This window comes from Protopterus annectens, chromosome 3.part1 (genome assembly GCF_019279795.1).
Source record: "Protopterus annectens isolate FY-2018-M chromosome 3.part1, PAN1.0, whole genome shotgun sequence".
In the NCBI taxonomy this organism is placed as follows: domain Eukaryota; kingdom Metazoa; phylum Chordata; order Ceratodontiformes; family Protopteridae; genus Protopterus; species Protopterus annectens.
In genome coordinates, this window is record NC_056732.1 from 605,312,683 (window position 1) to 605,336,755 (window position 24,073).

General features: G+C 42.7%; 1 protein-coding gene across 2 annotated transcripts in view; it reads right to left on the bottom strand.

Moving 5' to 3' along the window:
- ATP9B (ATPase phospholipid transporting 9B (putative)) overlaps positions 1–24,073 on the bottom strand; it is a 4,837,291-nt gene that overhangs the window by 34,896 nt on the left and 4,778,322 nt on the right. The window contains exon 29 of one of the 2 annotated variants that reach the window (XM_044066988.1): positions 110–142. The exons of the other annotated variant lie outside the window; for it this stretch is intronic. Within the exon in view, the coding sequence (XP_043922923.1) occupies positions 110–142 (33 nt within the window). The remainder of the gene's footprint in view (positions 1–109; positions 143–24,073) is intronic. 2 annotated transcript variants of the gene reach the window in all.

Below are 24,073 nucleotides of genomic sequence, written 5' to 3' on the forward strand. Positions count from 1 at the left end.
TTTCAGATCAATCCTACCCTACACTCATTCTATAGCTTATTATGTTTGCCATTAATGCACTGAGATTTAAGTAATGAAGTATGACAAATCTTAATAATTTTACACCTACCTAAGAAGGCTCCAAATGATACTCTGCCTATACCTGTTTAAAAGATAATGTGAGCAAACAGAAAATGCAAAAACAGAATAAGAAAAAGTGTTTATAAAGACATTTTATGTTAAACATATGTAAGCCACAGTTCAGCATAACAAATTTAAACAGCAGTGTTTTCAGAACAGAACCTTCTGCACAGCAACTGCCAAACTATATATTTACTCTAGAGTACTATAGAAATAATTTGTATGTTTCTGTTTTACATTCATTATACTTAATCCATTAAACAATGTATTGTTTCTCTGTAGCACTATTCACAATGCTGGATTAGGAAATGGTTTATAAAATGCAGAAAAGAAACACAGCTTCTAGGAGTCAGCAAGCACTATAGGATCCTTTGTGCACAGACCCGCAGGCTTTATTTCTACATTACCTTAAAGGATTTCATGAACAATCCCAATAGGATACTATTGTCAATGCAAGACACTCCCAAAAAAGGGACATTTCTTTGATTTATCAGTTTATGAAAAAGTGGATGAACTTATTTCACCCATAAACACTAACACATTTTGGCAGTCTAGCAAAGTCATTTTAAGTATTATGAGTGATTGATTTAGCCACACACAAAGCTAATAACATAAGACTACTTTGGTTGCTGCACAGAAGCTCTGAATTACAACTAATAAATCCAAATATAACAATAGATAAAGCAACTAAAAGTACAGTTTTGTACCTACCATAAATGTAGATGTCCGAACTGGATAGCATCTGCAGTCATAACAAGTGGGTTGTCCTGTCGTCAGGCAGCCCTGCAGTCGGCCGGATTCCAAAGTCCGCTGATGTCGCTCATCTCTGTTGGTCTTAAAGCATCACATTTTCCTCAGTGTTTCTTGCCCCAGATGCCAGTAGCCCTCTTGCAGGCTAAAAATTTGGATAGATGCCAATGTTTCCAAATAGATAGAGGTAAACACAGTAATAAGCATATATGTACATATATACAAACAAATACACCATATAAGACTCCCCCCCAACAGCTAGCTATTAGGAGGGTAAACACCCTAGGAGTACCACAGAGTGGAAGGAGGGAGGGTAATCCTGACTGCAGATGCTATCCAGTTCGGACATCTACATTTATGGTAGGTACAAAACTGTACTATGTCCTTCATGGATGCATCTGCAGTCATAACAAGTGGGTAGAATACCATAGCCAACTAGGGAGGAGGATAAAGGTAGATTATGGTGTGTTTAGGATCCCTTGCAGTACAGCAGTGGCAAACCCTGCTCGGGATCTGGAATATAGAGGCAAATTATAATGCTTGGCAAATGTATGCACGGAGGTCCAAGTAGCCGCCTCGATAATGTCTTTGGTTGCCACTCCTCGTAAGAAGGCTGTGGTAGTGGCTGTTGCCCTTGTAGAATGAGGTCTTATGTTCTGTGGAATTGGTTTTCCATGGTAGGAGTAACAGTATCGTATGCAATTTCCTATCCATTTGGAGATTGTCTGTTTGGAAATAGCTTTTCCTTCCCTTCCTGTTGCATAGGCTACAAAAGTTGGTCAGTCTTTCTGCTATTTTTGTTCTGTCCAAGTAGTAGCGTAGCTGTCTATGTACATCCAAGGTATGCAGTATTCTTTCCCTCTGTTTTGTGGGTTGGGAAAGAAGGTAGGTAGGTGGATTGCCTGGTTTAAAGACACTCTGGATACCACCTTGGGCATAAATGTAGGATTAGTCCTCAAGGACACTCTATCTTGGTGGAAGATTAGGAAGGGTTGCACTGCCATTAAGGCCTGTAGTTCTGAAACCCTCCTTGCTGAAGTAATTGCCAGTAGGAAAGCAGTTTTCCATGACAGGTGTTGTAGGTCTGCTGTTGCTGCTGGTTCAAAGGGTGATAGTGTCAACTTTTCCAGCACAAAGTTTAAATCCCAAGCTGGTAATGGTGGTTTCCTTGGAGGTTTTACATTCTTGATTCCTCTGAGGAACTGCCTGAGCAAAAAAACAGGCGGATCAAAGCTGTATTCTGCTGAAATAGCTGATGCATGTATCTTGATGGAGGAGTAGGACAGGCCTGAATGAAGAAGTTCGGCCAGATACTCCAGAATGTTAGGCATATCTATGTTTGACACATCTTTTCCTCTTTCCGTACTCCAAATGACAAACCTTTTCCCTTTCCCAGCATAGTTCCTTCTTGTTGAAGGTCTGCGTGCTTCAAGAATAATGTCTTTAACTCTTTGGGAAAGTTCTGGATTAGCTGCTGCTATGTGATGTTCCATGCAGTCAGTTGCAGCGTTTTTAGGTTTGGATGTATGATGCTGTAGTTGTTCTGAGTTAACATCAAAGGCATCAGTGGTATTGGCCACATATTGTTCCGAGACATGCTCTTCAGTAGTGGGTATCAGTGTTGTCTTGGCCAGTTTGGAGCTATCAGGATTATCCTTGGACGTTCTTCCTTGATTTTTAGTAGTACCTTGTGTATCAAAGGAAGAGGTGGGAATGCATATGCTGTTAGGCCTTTCCAGTTGAAGGAGAGGGAGTCCACTTTCCATGCTAGTGGGTGGAATGTCCTTGTGCAGAATTTTTTGAGCTGGTAATTGAGAGGTGATGCGAATAGGTCTATCTGTGGCATTCCCCATTTCTTCGAGATGGTCTTGAAGATGTCCGGGTGCAGCTTCCATTCGTGGGCATGTGGTTCTGCTTAATATGTCTGCCAGAGTATTGTCTTTCCCCGGTACAAATATTGCCTGTAACTGAATGTTGTAGCTGAGTGCCAGGGTCCACAGCTCCAAGGTCATTCTGCATAGGGGTATGAATGAGTGCCTCCCTGTTTGTTGATGTACCACATGACTGTGGTGTTGTCTGTCCTTATCATCAACTGGCCCTCTTTGAGAAATGGTTTGAACTTTTGGATTGCCAGTTTTACTGCCAGCATTTCTTTTAGATTGATGTGCAGGTGAAGTTGATCCTGTGTCCACAATCCTTCATTTGTCCAGCATGTGGGCCCCATCCTAGGTCTGAAGCGTCTGTTGTGATGGTCTGGCTTGGTTGACATCTGCGAAAGGGTAGGCCTGGGTTTGACTGGCATGCCTGAGCCCACCATAGGAACTCCTGTTTTAAGCATGGAATTAGTGGGATTTCTGTTTCTAGACTGTGTCTGTGTTGGGACCATAAATTCTTTAGGTACCACTGTAGTTTCCTCATATGTAGTCTGGCAAATGGGATCAAGATTATGCATGATGCCATGAAGCCCAAGGCCTGCAGAACTTTTCTTGCTGTTAACTTGTTCAGTTTTGTTAGTGCCAAGAAGTAAAGAGGAAGTTCTTTTTGTTTTTCTGTAGTCAGGAATGCCATTTGTTGTACTGTGTCCAATTCCAAGAATGTCCTTGTTTGGGATGGTATCAGTCTTGACTTTTGTAAATTGACTGTGTATCCCAGTCCTTGTAGCAAGTAAATGACCCTTTGTAAATCTGTTGTCAGCTTGCTTTTGTTGTCCCTTGTAGCAGGCAGTCGTCCAGGTATGGGTAAATTTGAATTCCCTGTAGTCTGCAATGGGCGATTACTGATGCCAGGCATTTTGTGAATACTCTGGGCAGTAGATAAGCCAAAGGGCAATGCTGAGAATTGATAGTGCTCTGATCCTGCAAGAAATCTGAGGTATCTTCTGCAGATTGGTCGAATGGGGACGTGCAGGTATGCCTCCTTGAGATCTAGAGTTACCAGCCAAGACTCCTTGCCCAGCATGGGAAGAAGTTGCTGTAGGGTCAGCATTTTGAATTTTGGGACAATGATGTATGTATTTAAGGTGGACAGGTCGAGAATTGGTCTCCAACTTTTTCCTTTCTTGGAACTAGGAATAGTCTGGAGTAGAACCCTTTCCTTGTTCTGCTGTTGGCACTCTTTCCACAGCTCTCATGTTTGTTAACTCCATTATCTGGCGAGCCTCTGTTTTTTGATTTGGAGGTAGATTTGGCATTCCTCTTTTGACTGGTAAGGTGTGGAAGTGAAACCGGTAACCTTGATCTATGGTTTGTAAAATCCACTTGTCTTTTGTTATGTAGTGCCAGTTCTTTGAAAATAAGGTTAACTTTCCGCCTAGAGGAGCTGCTATTTGTTCCCTGGTTGGCGGATTTAGGATTAAGTCACTGTGGTTGTGCTGATGTAGTGGCAGTGGCTGTGTCTGTGCCTCTGTTGTTACCTTGCCACTGTCGTCCTCTGTAGGCACCTCCTCTGGATTGGTTTCTGCCTCTGGAACGTCTATTCCTACCCCTTGCAAATCTTGTAGAGTCAGGAAAGGACCAATTTTTGGCAGGCCAGTTCCTGCTAAACCTTGGGGTTGAACCTGCAAGAAATCTTTAACAGTTTGAACAGATTTTGCCTTTTCTTCCATTTTCTTCATAACCTGCTGGGCAGGTGTACCAAACAAACTTGTCTTGTCCATAGGAGCATCTAGCAACTTAGCTTTAACATGATCCGGTAAAGCTTGTTCCTTTAGCCATGCATGCCTTCTTATCACTGTGCCTGTCATGGCTGATCTAAATGAAGCCTCCAGTGCATCATAGCCACATTTTAAGGAATGGTTGCTAACCTGTTGTATGTTATTTACCATCTCTAATACATATTTCTTATCAAGAGATTCATCAGTGGTTAGCTTTTTAGTTAACTGATCAAGCATAAACTCTTGGTATTGTATCATGTGAAACTGACAGTTTAAAGCTCTAGCTGAGAAAGTAGCTGAAGTGTAGACCTTTTTACCCCATCTGTCTAGTGACCTTGCTTCCCTTTCAGAAGGAATAGGGTTTTAGCTGTTGGGACCCTGGGATATAGTTTCTGGGTCTGCAAGGGGGGCCTTGTAAAGGTGGTGATGAGTATCTGGTACCCTGTAAAATCTGTCTGGTTTGGCAGGGGCTGGGGGTAAAGAATCTGGAGCGGAGCAAACATCATTGAAAGCATCATCCACCACAGAGAGAACAGGAGGTATAGCTAAGGGCCTGTGCTGTGGGAGGTGCAGAAAGGTCCTAAGTCTTTTTCTGGAGTCTGAAAAATCCTGTTGCTGCCATTGGAACTGTTCTCGCATGGCATGCAAGGTTTCCCCAAAGGAGAATTCTTCTGGTGGGGAAGCAGCTGGAATGGATTCTTCAGCATCAGAATCTTCAAAATTGGAGAAGGGAGCCTCAGGCTGGTCAGTTATGTCTGATTCATCAGCAGAATCATCAGTAGAAACTGGCTCAGGGGGCTCTGCCCTAGGTCTCTTCTCTGGGGGCTGAGAGGCCCTGTCAGGGTGAGGTTGAGATCCTCTAATTAAAGAAATTAAATCTTCTGCCAAAGCATTTGAGAACTAGAAGAGGGCCTGGATCTGCGGGGTTTAACAGGCACTGATTTAGTAGTCTTGGCTGCTTTAGCCCTGGCGAAGGCCTTAATGGACATGGCAGCTGGAGGCCTAGCAGCACCACGTGCTGGGGTAGAGACATCCAAGGATGGTGTCTGATAAGTCAACCACCGTAGTGGGTAAAATTTCTGAGGTCGATTCAAGAGTTGTAGCAGGGGCCTCAGTTGTAAGAATAGGTTCATCTGTACTTTGAGCAGTTTTTTGCTTTACCGTGGTTTTGGGGTAGTCGGAGGATCCGGCAGTCAGAACCGAAAACTGTTCTGCAAACTCCGAGTTGAAAGAAGCACAGGCCAACAGGCTGCTGGCTGGGCCTAAACAAGGCAGACAGTAAGAGTGGAAATCTTTTTGAGGTATTTGTTTCCCACAGGTTAAACAATTGTTAACTTTTTCTGACATCGGCTGAGGCAAGAAAGAGTCCCCAACAGCTTTAGAAGTCTTCAAGTAATCTCTGGATCCGACCGACCGCACTGCGAACAGCTTCTGCTTGGGCGCGGCAAGAAAGACTGAGGAAAATGTGGCTGATGCTTTTATAACCAACAGAGATGCATCAGCCGGACGACTTTGGAATCCGGCCGACTGCAGGGCTGCCTGACGACAGGACAACCCACTTGTTATGACTGCAGATGCATCCATGAAGGACATCTACAAGGAAGTAACACTAGCAGCCAAGAACATAGGATTCAACACTCTAGATGTCTTCCACACAAGTTTATTAACCTTCAAAGCACCAAATAATGAAAATCAACAGAATAAAAGCATGAGCAAGAGGAACCTTGATGAGTGGATGGGTAACAGAAAGTTCACACCGGGCTCACACCAACAGCACTACTAGATAGGGGCCAAGGGTACTAGCTGCTAGCACAAGGGTCTAGGGAACTACTAAAGGGGCGGTGAGTACCGCACAATGTGGCTGGGCTAATATATGCCTTCGGGCAGATAGTCCAGTACCAACCTATGACTACTGAGCTCAATAATCATGCTTTTATTCTGTTAAGTTTCATTATTTTGTGCTTTGGTGTTTAATAAACTTGTGTGGAAGGAATCTGGAATGTTGAATCCTATGTTCTTGGGTACTAGTGTTACTTCCTTGTGGTTTAGCTGAATTACAAGTGCACGCAATATAAGCAGAGAAGCAGAAATAAAATAAGAAAATAATGCAGAACATGTTATAGTGTTACAGGTATTCAATGCAAAGGAATTTAGAAATCTAAACATCATTATACAGTTCAAGTGGCAGTAGAAGAACACAGAAAAGGCTGCATTGTTTGTGTTTAACATCTTAATGCATTTCAAGTGGCGGTATATAAAGGTAAGCCACCACCTTGAAAATGTGGCTTGTAAGCAGAAATATAAATTTCACTATGAAAGCTAATTTCATTCAGAAATTCAGACAATGAAGGCCCGGCAATACATTTTTTTTGGTATTCAAAGATTTTACTGATATTTGCATTGTGTTGTTTTAACTACAAATACTGCTTGCAAAGTGTGGATTATCTGATTTAATGAAAATAAACTATTTACACAAATGGGTTCACAAGAGCAAAGAGATGTACAGTGCTAAAGAAAGTATCTGAGTATAAAACTGCTTACAAACCACAAAGGTATCGCACTAATATTGATACACTAAACAGATTATCTGTTTTAAAAAGCCTACAGACTTTGACTCACCTATTAAACACTAATGTTAAATAATATGGACAGCGCACCACTGCATAATGAAGACTAGACTGCCAAAGATGTGATTTCATCACAAGTGCATAAATACATACCGAAAGGGTGGCCTAAAATAAACTGTGCAAATGTTATGTCGTACTATTGCAGAAGACCACAATTAAGTGCCAGAGATACACTGATGATGAGTGAGATTGTGTTACGGTTCATTTTCAGTTAAACAATTACTCTTCAGATGATAAAAGGTTCATCTCCAGCTGAAATGTTTAAACCATATGCTGACTCAATAGTCATTACCAATATCTTGCAAACAAATTTAGCGTCAACTTCACTTCTGAGAATTCTACTCAAAGTCCAGAAAAGTATCATTGTGTAAGTAAACTTACCATAACAGTAGATAACCGAATGATCACTGCTGTAGTAGCCTTAGCTGCATGGTTATATTCTGCATAAGATATAACACCCAGACAGCTTTCAAGCTTCAAGGCACCTTCTACTCATCCAAATAGTCAATCAGCTGGAGGAAAGCTGACTAAAAAGACAGGTTTGGTCACCAAACTCTTGAGAGGTTTCTTGCCAACACAGAGAGGGGGAGGCTAAGCCCTGAAAGGACAATGAGAGGAATAACAAAAAATAAATGTCCACACACTGGAATTAACAATACACCAAAACACATGGGGATGGAGGGGGACAGCAGTTACTGCAGCAGTGATTATTCCAACATCTACTGCTATGGTAAGTTTATTTACATAACTGTACTATGTTCATAATGCTGATCACTGCTGCCATAGCCTTAGCTATATGGGTAGATAACCCTAGATTACTACATTTAGGAGGTGGAAGGAGAAGGAATCAAGCTTATAGTGCACTGTAAAAGTGTACAGAGAGGATCGAGTTGCAGCTTCTGGAATACTTCTAGAATCCAACCCTTTCCAAAAACTATAGATGAAGCCAAGACCCTGGTAGAGTGGGACTTGACCCTGCCTGGAGTAGTTTTGTTATGGGGAGAATAACAAAAGGTAATAGCTTAACAGAACCATTTGGAAATAGTATGTTTTGACAGAGGTTATCCCTTCTTCTTACCGCCACAAAAATAAACAATTGAGCTGAAGATCTGCAAGAGTTAGTTCTGTCAAGATAGTACCTGAGCTGTCTGTGGACATCCAAGGTCTAAAGTATCCTTTCTTCCTCATTTTTACATTCAGGAAAGAAAAGCTTGACTTAAATTAAACTGGGATACAACTTCAGGCATAAAAGAAGGAAGGATTAGTTCTCAAAGAAACCCTGTGTCTGTGGAAAATTAATAGGGTTGGCTCACTATAACAGCTTATAACTCAGATACCATTCTTGCAGATGTCAGAGCAATCATAAAACTCTTTTCTGTATTAAGAACCTCAAGTCAGCCAGGTTAGCTGGCTCAAATGGAGTAAATGTTAGCTTCTCTAATACAAAATAAAGATCCCAAGGAAGGGCCACTGGTTTTCTTGGAAGTCTCTTATGCAAAACCCATTTCAGAAATATTCTGACAGGAGAATGTACTGAAAGAGAGGAGGATCCATGGGCAGACTTGCTTAAATAGCTGATAAATGAATCTTGATGTAGGAGTAAGAAAGGCCATAGCATAGTAACTCACAGAAATATTGTAAAACCAAAGAACAACTAGCCCTGAATGGGTGCTGGTTATGTTGTTGCCACCAACTTATTTATTTATTTATTTACATTTGTTGACCGGGAGTGTCCGACTGGACATAGGTCCATTTTCAGCGGAGACCCGGGGAGAAAAGCTCCACAGTTAAAATAAACAAATAGTAGTTACATTGGATTACATAGCAATTAACAATTTAATATAGCAATTACTTACAACATATTTACAGATGAAGAACATAGTACATCAGTAGACAACTAGAATCTTTATCTGTGAAGTACATAACTTTTAGTTATGTACTTACCATAATTTCGGATGTATGGGATCCATCTTGCCTACATTCATAACTGATGGGTTCGGAGCCGATCCATCGGCTCCAACTCGGCCACTATATAGTAGAACAAAGTCTCTAATTGGCTGGGCTACCCCTTATCCCAGAATGCACCATGCCTGCTTCCCCAGATCTTGTTTGTTCGCTTTCATACCTACATCCAGACACAGAGACATACCAGCAACTGTAACAAACTAAAGTCCTTCAAGAAAAAAACTCAGTAAGTAGCAACATTCTCTCTAAATCCAATGGGAAGGGGGAAGGAGGGCAGGTACGTATGAATGTAGGCGAGATGGATCCCATACATCCGAAGTTATGGTAAGTACATAACTAAAAGATGTAATGGGATCCTATCTCGCCTACATTCATAACTGATGGGACAGCGTCCCTAGCACCTAAATCCCGGGTGGCTCATTGGAAAACACTCCTGAGAACTGTGGAACCAAAGGAAGCTCTACCCAGAGAAGCCACATCTATCTTGTAATGAGAAATGAAGGTGTGTGGAGAAGTCCAGGTAGCGGCCGCACAGATATCATCTATCGATAATTTGGAGTGGAATGCTACAGAAGTAGCCATTGCCCTGGCAGAATGAGCCCTGACTGGGAAAGGTAGCTCTTTGCCGGACCGTGAATAAATGAAGGAGATGCAATCTTTAATCCATTTGGCTATGGTGGTTTTAGCCACCAGTTGACCCAACCTATTTTCCGCAAAGGACACAAACAGCTGATCTGACTTTCGTGTTTGATTGGTCCTACTTAAATAAAAACACAGTTGTCTGTGAACATCCAACTGATGGAAAATATATTCTGCGCTATTGGAGAATTTGGGAAAAAACACAGGGAGCTCCAAGGATTGTTGAATGCATAAGGGGGATGCTACATTGGGCAAGAAAGAGGGATTTAACTTGAGGGACACTCTGTCTTTGTGAAAGGTCAAATAAGGAGGATTAGAACAGAGAGCCTGAAGCTCTGAGACCCGCTTGGCAGAGGTTATTGCCACCAAAAAGGCGGTTTTCCAAGATAGAAATTTTATATCACAAGTAGCTGCTGGTTCAAAGGCGGGCAGTTAAAGAAGCTAGAACCATATTCAGGTCCCAAGGGGCACAAGATGGGCTATTGGGGCCAAAGGAGCCACGCTCCTTTAAGGAAAGATTTGCAAAGCCTGTTTGCCATTAAGGAAGGCTCAAAGGAGACATGAAAATTAGAGATAGCCGCCAGTTGGACTTTAATTGTGGAAACTGAAGAGCCCAAATAAAACAAAGAAGCCAGGAATTCTAAAACCTGAGGTACTGGGGCGGTAAGGGGAACTATACCTCGTTGCTGGGCCCAAAGAGCAAACCTCTTCCACTTGCTGGAATACAGTTTAATAGTGGAAGGTTTGTGAGAAGAGGACAAAATGTGGATGACGTCTGGAGAAAAAGAGTTATCTCTGACTAAGGTTGGAAGTGGAGTAACCAAGCGGCCAACCTCAAGGACCTGAGGGATGGGTGAGACTGTCCCAACTGATGAGTCAACAGGTCAGGCACCAGGTCCAGAAACCATGGGCCCTCCACCGCATACCTCAGAAGGAAGGGGAACCAAACCTGACGAGGCCAGTGTGGAGCAATCAAAATCATGTCGCTTCCTAGATAAATCACCTTCTGTATCACCTTCGGGAGAAGGGGAACCTGAGGGAAGGCGTAAAGTAGACTGGGGGGCCAACTGTGAGCTAGAGCGTCCCTGGGAATCTGCCCCTGAGAGGGAGTCAGAGTGAAGAACTCCCTGCATTTCGCATTGTGAGGGCTGGCGAACAAGTCGCAACAAGGGAGGCCCCACTTGGCGAAGATGTTTGCAGCCACCCTGTCATTGAGGGACCACTCGTGGGGCAACAGGAGAGTCCTGCTCAGCCTGTCTGCAATCACATTGGATTTCCCCGGAATGTGCGTTGCCACTAGGAAACGCTGGGTAGAAATCGTCCAATGCTACACTCTCATGGCCTCTTGGCAAAGATGGTAGGACCTGGTTCCGCCTTGCCTGTTTATGTACCAGACTACCGACATGTTGTCGGATAGGATCGCAATAGTACCCCGGGGAAGAGCATGATGAAGTGCTTGCAACACCAGTAGCACCGCTCTCATTTCCAGGATATTGATATGTAAGTGAGTTTCGTGAGCCTGCCACGTGCCTTGGACAGACCTGTCCAGATAATGACCCCCCCACCCTATCTGGGAGGCATCCGTGGTCACCGTGGCGATGGGAGGCTGAAGGGCAAAGGGTCGCCCCTGGTCCAGGTTGGACCGAAGCAGCCACCAACGTAGGTCCAGACGGCAAATTTCGGTAATCTGGACCAAATGGTTCAAGGGAAGTTCCTGAAAGGACCATTGAACCGACAGTAGCCATTGCAGCACCCGCATGTGCAGCCTGGCTAAGGGGACTAGAAGAATAGTCGAGGCCATCGTGCCCAATAACTGCAGAATCAGTCTGGCCTGAACTCGTGATCTGGGTAACAAGGTTTGAACCTGAGACTGCAGGACCTGAATCCTTTCTACCTGCAAGAATGCCCGCATTCTTCTTGTGTCTAACTCTGCGCCTATAAAGGTAATACGCTGAGACGGCTGCAGCACAGATTTTCCCCAATTGAACGTGATTCCTAGTGAATGACCCAAACTGACTGTGGTCATAAGCGCCCGAACTAACAGATGCTTGGAGGTGGCAGTAAGGAGCCAGTCGTCTAGATAGGGAAACACTTGGAATCCTTGACTTCTCAAGTGAGCTGTCACTACTGCCAGACACTTGGTGAACACCCTGGGGGCTGTGGTGAGACCAAAGGGCAGTGCTCTGAACTGGAAATGACTGGTTCCCAGGCGGAAGCGTAAACGACTCTTGGACTCTTGACTTATCAGAATGTGATAGTAAGCCTTCTTCAGATCTATGGAGCACATCCAGACATCCTTCTCCAATAACGGGAGAATGGACTGAAGGGTGACCATTCGGAATTTGGAGTTTTTTACAAAGCGATTCAATGATCTGAGGTCCAAAATGGGCCTCAAGTCCCCTGTCTTTTTTGGCACCAAAAATAGTCTTGAGTAAGTTCCTGATCCGATCTGGTCAGCGGGGACAGGCTGGATGACTCCTTTTCTTAGCAGCTTTGAAACCTCGATCGCTGCTTGATCCTGCTGACTGGGTGGCACATCCGGGATTTTCCTGATAGGAAGGGGGGATCTTGATGAAAGGGATGAGATAGCCTCCGGTTATGGTTCGGAGCACCCACTGATCCTTGGTGATAGATTCCCAAGCCTGTGGCTGTTCCTCAAAACGACCCCCGACTGGCTCCGGAGATGCACAGTCGGGCCACGTCTCAGGGACGGGGAGCGTAGGATGGACCACGAAAGGAATCGCGGTCTCCAGAGTTACGGGGGCCTCTGCCACTTCTGGGGCGGCGTCTTCCTGAATTCCCCCCCCCTGCCTCTAGAGGGGGGATCACTCGGTGGAGTAGGGAAAGACCTTTGAGATTTCCTGAACAACATTTTCCCTCCTCTCTGGGCCTTGGGGTAAGGTCTAGAGGGAGTGGAAAAACGGGCCCCCATGGCAGTCAAGGTCTTGCCCTCCTGCTCGCACCGCGTCAGTGTGTCCTTCACCTTGGGTCCAAACAGGGAGGACCCATCAAAGGGGGCATCGGTGAAGGAAGACTTAAAAGCCTCCGCAAAGGGACACAAGCATAACCAGGCATGTCTTCTAAGAGCCACGCCTGTTCCCGCTGCTCTACTCGCCCCTTCGGCCGCATATGAGATGAGCCTCATGGACGAGTTGACTATCGAAGATAGGGTAGTCATCTGGGTGCCAACAGTTTGGGCTAATGCCTCAGGAAGATTACCCGTAAGAGACTCACCTAACTCTTTGAGGAGGTCCCTTTGGAGACTGGTAAAATGACAAAGGTAATTCAGCGACCGCAGTGTAAAGGCCGCTGAAGAAAGGGTACACTTCCCGTACCTATCCATGCTCCTGGAATCCTTATTAGGAGGGTGAATAGACGTTGAAGCCTCTGCCACGTCTTGCTGAGTGGCAGATGCCACCACCATCGCATCTACTGCAACTCCTTTGGTCAAAAATTCCTTTTGAGGAGGGGCTGAGAGGAACTTGTTAGGCCTGGCGGGCACCGGTTCCACAGAGTCAGGGTGTTCCCACACCCTTCGAGAAACTAAATCTAGTAATTCATCGAAGGGTGGAGACACCCAGGAGGCGGAGGGCTGGGCCCCAAAAGCCTTGAGGAAGACTGACTCCTCCGCGGAAGGGGTTTTGGACTGCCAATCGCCTCTCTGTCTCAGGATCTCGAGGATATCTGAGAATGAGACGTCATCCGAGGACGATTCTGGGGACCCCTCTGCATCATCGAGGTCAGTATCTGATGTGATAGACTCATCCTGGGAGTCAATGTGCTTCCTCTTGCACAATTTTTTTCTTGGAGGTTCATCTGAAGCGGATTCAGAAGGACCTCCCGGGAGAAGGAACCCCCAAGGGGTATCCTCAGGCCCTGGGGCCCCACTGTCGTGGGAATGAAGCACACCAGAAGCACCAGTTCCCAAGTCTAGGGACAGTGAGGTACAGACTTGCTGAGCCGGCAAGGACATGGCCAGCGCACTCCTCATGGCCTCAAAAGCAGGACCTCCAGACTCTACGGAGGAAACTGGCTGAGAGACCACGACGGTACCGGGAATCCCTGTGACTGATGCTCCGAGGGGAAGACTAGGCACCGAAGCTACCAGTTCCAAAGTGTTCCCCTCGGCCCCGACCGAGGAAGTCCCGGTACCGAACCCTGATGCCGAGGACAGGGTAGGAATGATGGTCGGAACAGAGAAGCTCCGAGGGAGTCTCGGTTCCGAATGGACAACTCTGCTCCGCTCTACCATCACCGACTCCAACGGCTCCGAGGAGGTTGGAGGAGGAATCGAATGCGTCGAAGTGGGGACCGGCTCCGGAGCCGAGTGGGCTGGAGCCGAGACCATTTTTGCAAAAACTGGGGACTGGAAAAGCCTCTGGATAACTCTGTCCAAATCTGAGTCTGACAACCTGGAGGATTTAGAGGAAATAGATGGGGGCCGAGACGACTTCTCTCTCAGCTCCGATAGACCAGGGGGCCTGCTCCGAAATGGTTCCAACACCATCGGCACCGGATCCGGAACCGTATGAATAAGCATCGACGCCGAAGGAGACTTCGGGGCCGGGGGGGGGGGGGGGGGAGTCTGAGCTGCACACCTCCAATGGCTCTGAGACCAAAGGAGCCGAAGCAGGTGATTCGCCTCTCGATCCCCCAACCTGCGACTCTGACACCAATGGAGCCGAGGAAAGAGGTATCGAGGGAGACCCTTCCACCCGAGGCTCCGAAGCCATTGGAGCCGAGGAAGAAGAGGTCGACCTATGCTTCTTGGAAGTCGGTTCCGACGGACTGGTTGGAGCCGACGACCTTTTCTTTTTAGAAGCTGGAGAGGAAGGAGAAGCCAAAGCTTCCTCAAAGGAGGGCTTAATAAGGCCCTTAAGGATCAATTTATTTTTATGTTCCTGAAGGACCCTAGAGGAAAAAGCATGACAAACACTACATGTTTCCTGCAAATGTTTCGGTCCTAAACAATATACGCAAACAGCATGGCTATCAGTAATAGACATTTTGTAGTTGCACTTGGTGCACTTTTTAAAACCAGACTTTTGCTCTTTTGACATCCTATCACACAACTATTTTTCACCACGAAAAGTAACCTTAAAGTAGGGCACGAGCCCTTGACTCAAAAACGGGACTGGCCCGAGATACAGAACACAAAACGGGCAGAAGCAGTCTAACTAAAACGGGCTTAGCCCGATAAAGCAGGACGTACAGTAGGGTGAAAAACATACCTAAAAATAGACAAAATCAACACACTGACTCACAAATAAGGGCAAGGGCCTTCTAACTTAAACGGGCCTTGCCTGGTAAGTAGAGAAAATACCAATCACACTGAAAAAGGTTCACACACACACACGTAAAGCTGTTAAAACAGCTGTTTGTTAAATTAGTGAAGAAAACCCTAGGTCAAAAGACCAAAAAGTAACAAAATACCACTTAGCTCCAGCCAAGTCGAGACCACGTCTAGCTTAAAAAGCGGAAAACGAGATCTAGGGAAGCAGGTGTGGTGCATTCTGGGATAAGGGGTAGCCCAGCCAATTAGAGACTTCATTCTACTATATAGTGGCCGAGTAGGAGCCGATGGATCGGCTCCGAACCCATCAGTTATGAATGTAGGCGAGATAGGATCCCATTACATCACACATTAACAAATGTTACAATGAGAAGTTCCTGCTGTATAATAAGTACTAGGCTTATGAGCATCTGAGCTTGCTATAATCAAGGTAGTTAGTGGAGTGGAAAGAAAGGTAGTGGTTGGATGGGGTGGGTGATATTAGAGTGGGAGTTGCAAGGGCATAGCCAGCATGTTTTTAGGTGCGCTTTTAGTAAAGTTTTGAAGTGAGTGCATGATGACACGGAGGTAACTGTGGGTGGAAGGGAGTTCCATAATTTGGCTATGGTGCAAGAGAATAGTGCTTCACCAGCAGAGTTATTGGCTTTAGTGATCTGCAAGTGATTTTTGTTGCTGGATCTTAGTGGTCTGGTGGTGCGATAGGGTTGGAGTAGATTCTGGAGGGATGGGACATTTAGTGGATGGTTTACTAGTTTGTGGGTGAGTGAGAGTTGATACCACTGAAGGAGGTGAGGGAGTTCAAGCCAGCCCAGTTCAGCAAGTGAGAGACAGTGGTGACTACGGTAGGATGCCCCTGTGGCAAATTTGGCGATTTTGTTGTAGCAGGTCTCTAGCTTGTTTAGATCGCATTGCCTTAGGTTGGTATATATTGGAGAGGCATAAAGTAGGGTGGAGGTAAGGTGGGAATTTGCTATTGAAATCTTTGCTGCTTTGGTGAGAAATTGCTTATTTCTGTATAACGCTCCTAGTTTTTTGTGGACTTTTTTTTATGGTCATGAATATGTGAATGTCAAATTTTAATTTATTGCCTATTTTCACTCCTAGCAATTTGGTGTGTTCAGTTGGGTATATAGTGGCGTTGTCTTTTGCTGTGATGTTAAACTGAGAGTTTTTGAGTATTTACTAATATACGATCTTCTAGAAGCAGGCCTTCTTGCCTCCATTAGTACCTGCTGCACGTCATTAGTAAACAGGTGTCTAAAGGGAATTAAGAGCCTATCATCCAGGTAGTCAATTAAAGTTGACTGGTGTTGAGGTATATCAAACATCGCTGGTCTTGTGTGAACAGGTCCAGTCTGTGAGAAAGGTTGTGGTAACTGTCCATGGTCATTTCCAAAAGAAGGAGGAACCACAGCTGCCTGGGCCAGAAGGAAGTCACCACAGTGATCTTTGGGGATTCTTTCTGAATCTTCAGAAATAACCTGAACATCAGTGGAAAGGCTGGAAAGGCATACAAGTACATTCCTGTCCAAGGAAAAGAAAAGGCATATGTTTTCCAGGCGTTCTTGCATGAGGACCTGGAGCAGAATCTTGCCAGCTGATTGTTCAGACAAGAGGCAACTAGGACTTCTTGAGGAGCTCTCCACAGACAGATCAAGTCTGGGAAGAACTCCTGATCTATTTTCTATTTGTGAAGGTCTGCCCTTGCCCTCGTCAGATTGTCTGCCGCACAATTTTGCTCTGACAGAATGTAGGATGTCTGTGAGACTGTGCTGTGAAGCCATATCCCAAGCTAACATGACTATTCTGCAAAGGGGGTACAACCTAGTTCCCCCTTGCTTGTTGATGTACCATATGACTATGGTATTGTCTGTAACAACCTGAAGAGGTCCTGGGGACCAAACACAATTCAGATAATTGAGTACCTTGATCTAGGCAAGCATCTTTTTTATATTTAAGTGCTTGGGCCTGTCCTTAGGGTCCCACACACCTTGCAATTTTATTCGCCTGAAACTACTCCCCAAGCTGTCTGTAGTGACTAACTACTTTGGAACAGGGAAGAAGAAGGGAAGTCCCCAATTTAAGGATGCTTACTATCTCTACCAAGTAATTTCTCTTCTGACAAACCCCAGCACTGGGATTTGAAAAGACAAAGGATGTTGGTGCTGGGACCAAAGAAACTTCAGATAACACCGTTTTCTTCTCACATGGAGTCTTATCAGGAGTATCACAAGAATCAAACATGCTTTGAGACCCAAAACCTTAATTATTTCCTTGCAGTGACTCGAGTCTGAGTGGAAAACCTTAGCAACAGATTTAGATACAGATCTATTTTTTTCCTATGGAAGAAAAGCTCTTTGAACTGATGTGTCTAGCTGATACCACAAGAACACAATCCAATCTGAAGGTGTCAACAACAAAAAAAAAAACTTTTGAATGTTCTCTTGGAATCATAGCTTATGCAAGATATCTCTCACCTAAGTGAGAGATTCCTGACACACTGAAAAACATCTTTGCAAAGACAAGCAAGTCATCTAAATATGGAAAAAATGTGGATTCATAATGAGCTAAACACTATGTGAATACTAGTGGTGTATTGGACAGTACAGAGGATAAGTGAGAGAAATGGTAATGTGACCCAGACACATAAAAAACTTAAGAAATGTCTAAAGTCTGCATGAACAGGGATGTAATAATAAGCATCTTTTACATCTTGTGTTACCAGGAAACCTGAGGAAAAATAGGTAATGGGTTGTAAAGTGACATCATTTTGAATATGGGCACTATCACAAAAAGGTTTAGAAAAGAAAAATTCAGTACTGGTCTCCAAGCATTTTCTTTCTTTGGCAGTAAAAACATACTTGAATTAAATTTTCTCCAACTGGGAAAGAGGAAATGGTTCTATCACACCCTGGGACAGCATCGGAAAAAGAACAGGTGGAAATAACAGTCTAGTCTGGTGGATGTGGGATTATCCTCTGAAGTGAGAGAATTTCCTACCACTGCCATCTGTAGCTTGTTGAATGATCTTCAGAACCTATTTGTCTGAACCTGTTGCCAACGAGAAAAGTGGAAACTCAAACTTTTTGGAAGGTAAATGGGACTTCCAGGGTGGGATGGGGGCAAGGTCCTTTAAACGGTCATTCTGACTTGATGGACTGTCCTTGGTCTTGCGCATGTTCCATAATTCTTTTTGAAACCCTCTTGCCACTTCTAAAATGTTTATGTGCATTTTGTTGAGACAGATTTTTTTTTTTTTGCCAAAACTGAATGTGCCATTAGAGAATTCCTTAGAAATTTTGGAAAAGAAGGGCTGAAAAATATTAACAAATCCCCTATATCAACTTACCCCAATTCATAACACTTTTTTGATAACCACTGCAGCAGAGGGGCAAAAAACTAAATCTCCATCCAAACAATTAAAAAATCTCATTTTGTATATCATCTGGAAGGCTTTGAGAATGAGGCCAGGCAAACCTCCTCAAAACAGTACCAGTGGTCAGAGTCCTGGAAGAGTATCAACTGAGTCATGCACACACTGTAATCAACGAATAGTGACGTGTACATTAGAAGAGGGGCAAAAAACTAAATCTCCATCCAAAGAATTAAAAAATCTCATTTTGTATATCATCTGGAAGGCTTTGAGAATGAGGCCAGGCAAACCTCCTCAAAACAGTACCAGTGGTCAGAGTCCTGGAAGAGTATCAACTGAGTCATGCACACACTGTAATCAACGAATAGTGACATGTACATTAGAAGTAACTAAATTATTTAAAGCAGATTTTTCCTTACAACAAGAAACTGCAGACAAAACATTCATCATACTTCTAGAATTAGAACAAACTTTAACGTAAGTGCCTGACAATTCAAAATCCTGAAAATCAAAGCTGAAGAAGCATACACATTTTCCCATACTTATTAATAATCCTCCCATCCTTATCATAAAGAGAAGGATTGGTGTTAAACTAAATGTTTAGCAGCAGTAAGATTAACTAAAGCTGTAACTGCAGGGACAGGTTTGGGAAAAGAAAATAAAAACCTGAAGATTGAGAAACTTTATGCATCCTATCTGCCTTTTTAAGGGGAAGATGGCTGATTAACAGGACAATTGCAGGCAGTAGCATACATGGTCCAAAGCTGACAAAACTGGAGAAATGGGTGAAGGTACTGGAAAGTCCTCCTGTAACAGCTCATAGTACTTTCTAAGGGACTAATAAACCTCAGTGTTCTCCCACTGAAAAACACTAGCACGTTCTCAAAATGGTCTCATGGAAAGAGAACCCCCACAGGGAGAATCAGAAACTAAGCTCTCCTTTGAGTCTGAATCAGAAAGAGAAAATTCTGTATCTGTCTCTTCATTTTCCTGTCCAGACTCAGAATGTTGAATCTCTTCAGGAAAAGATGTATCCTTCTCTCTTTCACCAGAAACTACTTTAAAAGAAGGATCAACAGCTTGAACTAAACCTTGAGTCAGTCCCAGGAAACTATACCTGTCTAAGGAAATTTGAGGAGGAGTACATACATGTTTATTTTTCAGTTTTGTTTTGACAAGAAAACTTCAGCCACCAGTGTTATTAAAGCATCAGTAGCTTTTCCAGGGATGGATACAACATTCTTACAAACCAGGGAAGCCTTCCCTGTTCCCTTTCCCAGGACTGACAAAAGTGTCTCTCTCTTGCCCAGGGGTCGCACTTGACAACTGAGGGGAATCCTAACAGCTGCAGAGGAAGTGACCAACCCCCCCCCCCCGGTCCATATGGGCTGTAGGTGCTACACCTGAGGAATCCAGAATAAAAGATGAGTGGTATGAGGTACAGCTAATGGCTACAGCAGAGAGACTCACCTGCAGCTGAGGCAAATTGCTAGCCTGTTGTGGTGGCAAAGGCTGTTTGCTTGCCTTTTAATTTTTCTGACTAGAAAAAGGACTGACTGTGGAACCAACAGTTTCTTCCATTGTCAAAATGAAAATGGTGTCTCTTTCCCAAGGAAACAAGCAGCCAAAGTTGATAAAACTTAAAAGTCTTCAAAAGTCACTTTCTTCACATATAACATGGTAACATGCACTTTAAACACTTTGCCAACACCAAAAAGTAAAATAAACACAATTTTTCCAGAGAAAATGTTTTTCAATTACTTTAAACAACTTTTAAACTGACAGCAGTGTGTTCTTGTTTAAAAGTACAATACAGTCCCATGACAGCCCATTAAAAGTCAAACTCCTAGCTGTAAAATAACATTCCTGAACAGTGAAGTGTTATAAAATAAACACTTTTTTAAATTGAAATTTTTTTCCCTAAAGGGAAACTTATTTACCCAGTAAAGGAAGAGCACAAGCCAACAGTTGATCCTCCAAAGCCCCAGAGGAGCTTACTCTTCTGCCACAGAATATGTTGTAAACCAACTTGACCAACAGTAAAAGAAACAGTAAGAACACCAATAACACAGAAATTAGTGTGCTCAATATTTTAATCTCGGCTTTCGTCTTACCAGCTCATTACACTCCCAAAAATATATTGCCATCTACCTTTCTTGCCCGTCACACCACCAACACTTGCTATCCACCTGAGGAAAAATTCTTTGGAGTCTACTTGGGGTATAAAAATACCTACGTAAACACTTCTGCAAAGATCCTAAATCTTCTAGACTTTGTTGCATACTTGGGAGATATACATATATCCCCCATTGTCTCTTTGTGAATTCCTTACCCAGTCTCTCTCCCCAAATCTTTCTAAGCTCCTCTGATTGATTCTTATAATCATCATGCAATATTTTATATGGTTTACTGATTATTCCTTTTTTAACAGCAGCATTTGTTCTCGATTCTATTAAAAACTCTGCCAGTGCTGGTCTTTCATTTAGGAGTCCCCTATTTCTTTCTCTTTGCCTATACTCTGTTATCAATCCTTGATAGGTAAGGCAATCGCTAGCCTGTAGTCCAAATAAATTCTTGGTCTCTTCCCATTTTATTACCTTTCCCTTTCTAGTTATTTGCTCCCAATACATTGGTTCCTTTTCCAGTTTACTTCAATAAATTCCAGCCACCTCTGGCCTATTTATTTGTATCCCTGACCACAGTCATCCCTATCGGCAAACATCTCTTTTCTCCATTCTTGTGCTGTTTTGGTTCTTAGAATATTATCTGCTATTTTATGAATATAATACTCTGTATGATTTTGGTTGTTCTCCCTAAGAGTCTGCATCCAAAATCCCAATCTCTCTTTATTTCTTGTGCTTCCTCCCTGTGTCAGTATTATTAATTTCTACATTGAATTATAGTTTTCTGCTTGTGCTATGTATAAGAGCCTTAACTGTGTTGCTCTTAAAATACTCTGCCAAATTAAGTAACCCTAGTCTGACTTGTTCTTTTGGTAGAATCAGCTTATCCCAATTGACCCTTGCTGTCTTCCCTTCCCAGAAAAAATCCTTCAACTCTTTTTTAATTGCTATCCACAACTTCTCCTCTGGTTGATAAAAGTATGCCTGACCTGTGTATAAGATTAAAGGGACTAAAAACATTTTAACGACTTTTATCTTAGTATCCATATCACAAAACTTTCAGTTTCCCAATTTTTGTATTATCTTCTGTTTAGTCTCTTCCCACATATCCTTAGCTGCCACCACTGAGTCATTTCTATCCATACTCCTAAATACTTCATTTTATCATGTCCCCATAAATATGGATATTGTTGGACCAATTCATGTGTGGGTACATAATTTACCACTAATGCCTTTGTTTTAGCTTAATTAATTTTGTATCCTGAGAAGATTTGAAACTGACTTAAAACATTCCACAACACTAACGACCCTTTCTGGTTTTGTCATGCATAAAATAATATTGTCAAACAGAGCTAGCTTTTCCTGACTACAAAAACAATTATATTGTTGAATTCCTGAGTCACTTATTTTCTTTGCCAGTGGTTCTAAATATAATGCAAACAACAAAGGGGAGAGTGGACAACCCTGCCTGGTTCCTCTACTCAAGGAGAAGTTATTGGACATGACCCCACCCACTTTAATTTGCGCCTTCGATCCCTCATACGTCCTTCTAATCAACCTTATAATTGTATCAGGGAAAGCAAATGTTTCCAATGCCCTGCTCATGAAGTCCCAGTCCACTCTGTCAAATGCTTTCTCTGCATCAAGACCCACCAATAAAAGTGGTACTTTCTTACATTCGGCTTTCCTCTGGATCATCAATGTTCTGTTAATATTGTCAAATGTTTGCCTCCGCTCTACAAAACCACACTGATCCATATCTATCAAATGTGGTATCACTTTTGCCTTTCTTTTAGCCATTATAGACATGAACACTTTATAATCATGGTTTAGTATTGAAATGGGCCTGTATGACGCTGGATCTGATGGATCTTTACCCTCTTTAGGTATTACCATTACCAGCACCTTCTTCCAGGATGCTGGTACTTCTCCTCCTCTTAAAATACTGTTAAACAAAACCATCTAGATGTTTTATCATTTTTTCCCCTCAACTTCCAAACTTCCAAAGGAATGCCATCTATTTCTGGAGACTTTCCTGTAGACTGGCTATACCTAGCCATTTTTATCTCATCCCTTCCTAGCTTATTAGTAATTAAGCCTCATCAACCTCTAACTCTGGCATATTTAATTCTTCCATAAACATTTCCATCTGTACCTTTTCTTGATTTCCACAAAAAAGTAACCCTATCTTAGGATTATCTATTTTACAAAAATTATACATTTCAATATCTAAATTTCTATCCATTAAGTTCTCATATAAAAATGTATATACAGCTTTAAAATATTTTTGTATATCACTTGCACTTGCTAAAACATACTCATCTTCATTCTTCAAATTTTTTTCCATATTAAACAGATACAATTTCTGATCCATTAAAACTAACCCTCCTCCCTTATCGGCCTTCGTTGACCTGAGTTCTTTGTTGACTCTAAGTTCTCTATGAGCATGAAAATGCAAGTCCATGAGCATCCCTTTCAGTTAATGTAAGTTTAAATTAAGGCTTATATTTTATTACTTAAAAGCAATCTTATATCTCTTTCACACACAGTTTCAAAAATTTTTAAGGTATTCATCAGTACTGGATTATACACAGAAGGCCTTACAAATGTGGAACTTTTTATATTAACATCTTTGAAAGCATAACTTAAGTTCAAGTCCAGCAAAGTTCTTGATAAATTGGCGCTTTGTGAAGGAATAAAATTTAACTTGAACTTTAACAACTTTTCATGTGTAGGACTTAATTTAAAACTAGACAAATTAAATAGTCTTGTATTATACCTTTCTAGTTGTCTGTTGAGGAGTCTGACCTCTTCCATCCTTGAGTTCTCACTCCCCAACTCCTTTGTGACGTCTTGTCCTTCTTTGGTATAAAAAAAAAAATCTTCAGTCTTGCCCTTGAATTAGCCATCTCAGATGTTCTAACATGATTCAGAGAATAATGTGGATGTTCTTGTATATCCATATTTCCAACATGCTGACTTTCAACTGCTTCCTCTTCATGTTCCTTATTTATTACTTCTTTGATGATGTTACAATCTCTCCTTCCTGTATTATTATCCATGGATTCCGACTGGTGGAATGATTTACAGGAACCACAATCTTTTTCCCCATTCTGCACATGAAAAATCTCTTTACACACATTATGACTGTTATTTTTAAATTTTAGATCAAACATATTATAGGCTGAATGGGATTCATATGCCAAAATATCCCTTTGCAGCTTTTTATTTTTACGAACGTTCTAACTGCTGCAGCATGTTATCGTACTCTGGTTTAAAACCCAGTGCTCTTGACAAAATAGTTTGTATCTGTTGATCAACTGACACAATATTTTTAAATTTCCTTTATATTGCTGGAATTATTTTTAACAAGCAATTTCAGGAAGTCAAGTCCAGCACTATTGAAAAACTCTAAGATGCAGAAATCACAAGGAAACAAGTTTGCTCCATTATATGTAATAATGTGAAGATATTAGAAGGGAATAAAGATGCAGTTAAAGTAGTTGGAAGTGTACCTAGCTTTGCGTATAC